Below are 6000 nucleotides of genomic sequence, written 5' to 3' on the forward strand. Positions count from 1 at the left end.
CTAAGAGAGATGGTGGGATGTGGGGGACAGGCTGGAGGATGCAGAGAATGCCAGTGCAGGCACCGGAAGGCCTGGCTTCTAATCAGGGTCATACTCTCAACTCCCTGTGGGAGTGTGGACAAGCTGCTCACCTCTCTGGGTGTTTGGAAGATTGCTAATGTCTCCTTCTCTTATTTTAGGACCTCTGGGATTTTGGGGGTGGCAGGTCACATCTGTACTTTCCTTCTTGAAAAGATGTAAAAAGTATAGGTTTCCTCATGAATCACCTGCTTGAGTTCACAGTCTAAGGGTTCTCAGGCCATGTGGTGGGTGACGGGAGGTGGTGCTCACATGAGCACAGGCTGGAAGCTGGGGAAAGAGCGGAACAGAAGGTTTTCTGCCCCAGCCCCATCAGCGAATCAATCACCTGGTCTCTTTCTTGTTGCCTTAGAGCCAAAAAGATTCCCAGGACCTGCAGTGGGAGAATGGGCACCTGCGAGCCCATGGCAGGTGCCCATGGCAGGTGCTGGGCACAGCTGTGACAAGTCATCTGGTTTGGTCAGGGGCCAGGGTGTGGGAAGCAGCAGGCCTGACTGGAGTGTGCTGGAGCAGGAGGCCCCCTGCTTCTGGGGAGGGCTTTGCTGGGGAAAAGGCAAGCCTTGGCTTCTAGGTGCCCTAGGCTGGAGTGCAATGGTGCGATCTCGGCTCACTGCAGCCTCCGCCTTCTGGGTTCAAGTGATTCTCATGCCTCAGCCTCCTGAGTAGCTGGGACTACAGACATGAACCACCATGCCTGGCTAATTTTTGTATTTTTAGTAGAGACTGGGTTTTGCCATGTTGTCCGGGCTGGTCTGGACCTCCTGGCCTCAAGCGATCTGTCTACTTCTGCCTCCGCCTCCCAAAGTGCTGGGATTACCGGTGTCAGCCACTGCACCCAGCATGGAATGGGCTCTTGAAATGGAGAAAGAATTCGTGAAAAATTCAGGGCAGGAGAGTCAGAGAGGTCCAATCGAATCTGGGCAAGTGCCATGCTTCCGAGGCCTGAGGCCATGGGGGAGTCATCTACCCTCAGAGCCTCAGGTTCCTCAGCTGAAAAATGGGGGTAATAATGCCCATCTAGAGAGGTTGGTGAGAGAATTAAATAAGGGGGTACAAATGAAGCGTCTAGTATAGAGCCTGCCACAAAGTAAATAATAAATGGTGGTTGCCATTGTTATTGTTGTTGCTGCTGCTGTTGTTAATAAAAATAATAAATAAGTATCCTGAACAAGTAGAAGGAGTAGGGGACTGGGGGTTAGGTTTTTGCTACCCTCTGACTGTGTGATTTCTGTCACCTCTCTGACTCCTTATCTGTAAGAGCAGGGGGTGGTACCAGCTGATCTCCGAAGCCCCTTCCTGCTCTGACAGCCTCTGGGCTATGAATAGATGAGGCTTGGGCCCTGGAGGAGTTTAATGACTCAACAGCTAACGTGGTTAAGACTTCCTAAGAAATGACTTTCTATTACTGTTGGGTGAACTTAGGGCACCAGCAAAGGAAGGGTTTCCTGGCTGGGAGACCAGGGATAGGGAGCTGGAGGAATCCTTCCAGCCAGTGGAGACGGTGACTAACCAGGTGAATGACTAAGAAAGAACCTGCTGACCTCCAACCAATCAGGGCTGCCCATGAGCACCCTGTGAGCTGGCATCACTAAGCACGGCTTGGCTGTGTCAGGCCTGGCTGGGTCTGAGCTTCATAGCATACGGAGTCAAAGGAAGCAGCCAAAAGACCAGCAGGGAAAGAGCACTGGGCTTGGAGTCAGAAGACCCAGCTTCCCACTCTGACTCTGCTGCTTACCAGCTGGGTGACTGGGGGAGCCGCTTCCCTTCCCTGAGCCTTCACGCCTTCATCCATGCAGCAGAGCTAACAATACCTGCCCAGCAACTTCACCAAGTCATGAAGACTGAGAATCATGACAAGAGATGCAAGTGCATTGTGATCACTAAGGTACCAAATGATGGGAAGTGCTGTCATTATTCCATCCCAATGGGACACCCGGTATCTCAGAATGAGACTCATTCATGTTTTCAAAGGGGTCAGGTGAACACAGGCTGCTGCCCTTGGGCTTGGGGCCATTATCAGCCTAACTTAGGGCCCCTTCCTACCATCTGATCACAGCCCAAATAGGTTTTTCTTAGAGCAGAGCCCCTGTGGACAGCTTCCAGCAAGGTGGCATAGCCACAGTGGAAGGCAACACAAAGCCAGGATGGTCAGGTGGGGCATGGAGGGAGGGGCCCCCACAGAACCAGGGGGGTGGTCTGATGTTGTCTTTCCTCTTGCCCAGCACTTTATAAATAAATAATCACCAGAACCGCACTCTGTCTGCCTCTCCCCCCATGGCTTTTAGCGTCTCTCTTGGTGAGGACTGCAAGCACTTTGGGAAACAGCAGGGGAGGAGGGAAGGATGCTACCCTTTCATTTCTGCACACCTTAAACCCATCAATAGCATTCTGTGTGTGCTCACAGCCTCTGGGTACTATGCTGGCACTTGGAGCACAGAGACAGGAACTGCAGGACCTGCCCACATGGAGGTTGAGTACAATGTGGTCAAAGAGACAAAACACTTCCCCTATAATGCAAATAACCATTCAAAACAGCCAACAGCGTGTCACCCAGATCATCCTCACAGTGAGACCTGCAGTTGTCCAGAGCAGTGGCCTGGGAGGCTTTGAGGAGGAGGGGGGATTTGAGCTGGACCTGGAAGGTTAGCATGGACAAGACAAATAGAAGGTAGAGCCAGGCGCAGTGGCTCACACCTGTAATCCCAGCACTTTGGGAGGCCCAGGTGAGAGGATCGCTTGAGGCCAGGGGTTTGAGGTTGTGCTGAACTATGATTACACCACTGCATTCCAGCCTGGGTGAGACAGAGTGAGACTCTTTCTCTCAAAAAAAGAAAAAAGAAAAGAAAAAGGGTAGAGAAAAAGGCATGCCAGACAGGCATACTTAAAGTATTCTCAGAGGACAGGTTGGCAGCTATCGAGAGGGATCACATAAGTAAGAAGTGAGATGTGAAGTCAGACATAGAGGTTGGAGCCAGGTATGGAGATCCTCAAAATTTGAGATAAGGAGCATAGACCAGATTCCATGGACAGTGGAGAGTCACTGAGGGATTCCAAGAAGGGAATTGGTTTGGTGACAGCTGAGTTTTTCTTTCTGGCAGCATTGTCCAGGGGAGCATGCCTTGTTGTGGGGTAGGCAGGGAGGTCAGTTGGGAGGTTACTATGAAGCTGGGGACCATGGGCCTGAGAAGGAAAGGGGACACGCGTGAAGGCTTGACATGTGGAAAAGAGGGAGAGAGAGGGTCCAAAGATGTTCAGTCTGATTCTTTTGATTCTCCAGACAGCTAAACAGCTACTGAAACCCTGGCAAATAGTAGTGGGGTGTGAGAGTGGAAGAGACTGCAGACCAAATCTGGGCTGGTGTTTTTCAGGAAGCGGGCTCCTCTTTGGGCAGACCTAAGTCTGATCATCCTATCCTAAACTCACAGGACCAGTAGGACCCAGAGGTGCCCCAGCTGGGCCACATCCACTCCCAGGGCCCTTTCCTCCCTCTTCCAAGAGAAGAATCCAGAAACGACACAGCATAGCTCCCCATGGTCCCCAGGGAGCCGTAGATTCTTGGAACAGCGTCCTGCAGTGGATAGACCGCAGGAAGAGCGTCTAGGCCTGCCTTTTACTCCCTCAGCTCCTGTTGACTCCCAGGAAAACAATGCCATCTTCATGGGCTGCGCTAAGTGGCAACGAACCCCTGGGAGTCTGATCAAGGCAGGGAAGGGGACTAGGGAGAGGAGAGGGAACAGTAAAGACAGAGGAAACTGCTTCTGGAGGCATCTCAATGGGCTTTGGGGGAAGGTGGGTTTCATCTCAGAATCCAAGCACGTCGTGGCTGGGGAGGAGCTCTTGAGATCATTTTGGCCACCCCTCCTTGTCTGGAGGTGAGCCTGAGACCCAGACAGGGGAAGGGACTTGCCCAAGGTCATATATCACGGTAGTGATGGAGCTGGGCTGAAATCATAGGGTGTTGGGGACAGGTAAGGTGTTACTCCCGTCTGGACAGTTTTGAATAGCACCACCAAGGGCCTGGCTAGAGATTCCTTTCCTGGGCAACGTTTGTTCTCTCTCTCTCTCTCTCTCTGTCTCTCTCTCTCTCTGTGTGTGTGTGTGTGTGTGTGTGTGTGCCCGCCCTGTGTGTACCCTGTGAGTGCCTGCGTGTATCTGTGTGCGTGTGTGCCTATGCCTGTGTTGTCTGACAGTCTGGGTGTACGTGTGGCCTCCTACATGGTGATCTGCCCTGGCTTGGAAAGAACTGGGGTTATTCCTGTGAGGTGACTGTTTTGCTGGGACAGCAGAGAAGAAGGCTGACAAGGCCAGATCTGGCTTCCCGCACCAATTCTGCCGCTCTGAGAAAATCACAGGCACTGACTGGTGGCGACCAAACTCCTGGAGCTGAAACACGCAGACACACGTACACTCACAGCCGCCGTTATAGGGTGGCCCCAAGTGCCCCGAAGTGCCGCATTCCGGCATCCTCATGCCTCCCCAGAGCCCAGCAGGTGTAGACCTGCTAGGCTGTGGAAGCCGATCCGCAGGGATACGGAGCAGTGGCGCTCTCCCGCCGCTCACACTCAGCGCCCTGTTCAGGGCCTGGCCCTGCCACACCCCTCCTGCCCGAGCCTCCGCCGGTCGTCCCTGCCCCTCTCACACACTTCGGAGTCCCTGGGGGCCTATGCAACATGGCAGGGCCAAGTTAGGGCTGGCCCGGCCGGAGAGTCAGGTCCGGAGCCAGGAATCGACGCCTCCCCGAGTTCCGTCCCCGCGGAGCACACACGCCAGGCTGAACTCGGGTTTCTGCGAGCGCAGGGTTCGGCGCCCAGCCCCTCTCGGGGGAGCCCCCGCCCCCAGCCCCAGCCGGCCCCGGACGACTCCCGGAGCTCCGCGCCCAGCCCTGGGTTCCCGCCCCCCGCCCGGCGAGCCGTTACCGATGGTGGTGATGACGGTGATGGCGAAGTAGAAGGAGCCGGCGAAGCGCCACTGCACGCCGGCCTTGTGCGGCTTGAGGCGCAGCACGACGCGCTCCAGCTCCTCGTAGCCGCCCTGGCTGAGGTTGTAGCGCGCCCGCAGCTCCTGCTGCCGCAGCTCCAGCCGCTGCCGCTCGATCAGCTCGGGCTCCGACTCCAGCGCGTCGAAGACCGCGGCGCCCACCAGCAGGTAGGTGAAGGTGCACACGATGAGCGCCAGCGTGCGCACGTTCTGCCGCTTCATCGTCCCGCCCGGGCCGCCGCCGGCCCCCCGGCGCCCCCGGCCCGCGCCTCGGCCCCGGCCGCCGCTGCTGCTGCCCCGGAGGCGGCCTGGGGCATGGCTGCGCTCGCCGCTCTCCGCGCCGGGCACCCGCTCAGCGCCCGGGGCCGCCGCCGCCGCCGCCGCCGCGGAGCTGTCCCTTCAGCACCACCCACCGCCCTCCTCCGCCCGGCCCCGCGCCCGCCCCCCGCCCCCCGCCCGCAGGCCGCCTCCTCCCGCCAGCCCTCCCGCCCAGCCAAATAAGGACTGGGGAGACGCGCCGAGGAGGGAGGAGGGGGGCTGGCGGAGGGGACGGGAGGGGCGGCCGCGGGAGAGCCCGGGCAGGACAGAGAGAGAGAGAGAGAGAGAGCGAGCCCGGGAGACAGAGAAAACTAGACAGCGAAACGCTGATAACTACGGAGAATGGGAGAAAGGCAGTGTAGGACTGAGGGAAGGGGGCTGTGTGACAGAGGAGGAGATAAAATCAGAGGTGCACTCAGACAGAAAAAGAAGAGAGGCGGGCAGAAAAATACAGAGCAAAAGATGGAAACAGAGAGAGCAACAGACTGAGACAGAGAGGCCTGGATTGCTGGAGATAAACTAATGACAGAGAGACAGGAAGGCAAGGAAGGCAGAGCGAGCCCCTCCCCACCCCACCCTCCACCCTCATCACAGCATATTGCAGCCAGGAGGCACTTGGGGCCTCGC

At 56.7% G+C, this 6000-nt stretch overlaps 1 protein-coding gene across 1 annotated transcript in view; it reads right to left on the reverse strand.

Annotated features, from left to right (window-relative positions):
• Nucleotides 1-5431, reverse strand: part of KCNK3 (potassium two pore domain channel subfamily K member 3) — a 40908-nt gene extending 35477 nt beyond the window's left edge. The window contains exon 1 of the mRNA XM_016948210.3: nt 4995-5431. Coding sequence (XP_016803699.1) covers nt 4995-5277 — 283 coding nt within the window. The 5' untranslated portion in view covers nt 5278-5431. The remainder of the gene's footprint in view (nt 1-4994) is intronic.
• Nucleotides 5432-6000: the final 569 nt, after the last annotated feature.

The sequence above is a fragment of the Pan troglodytes genome, chromosome 12 (assembly GCF_028858775.2).
Source record: "Pan troglodytes isolate AG18354 chromosome 12, NHGRI_mPanTro3-v2.0_pri, whole genome shotgun sequence".
In the NCBI taxonomy this organism is placed as follows: Eukaryota; Metazoa; Chordata; class Mammalia; order Primates; family Hominidae; genus Pan; species Pan troglodytes.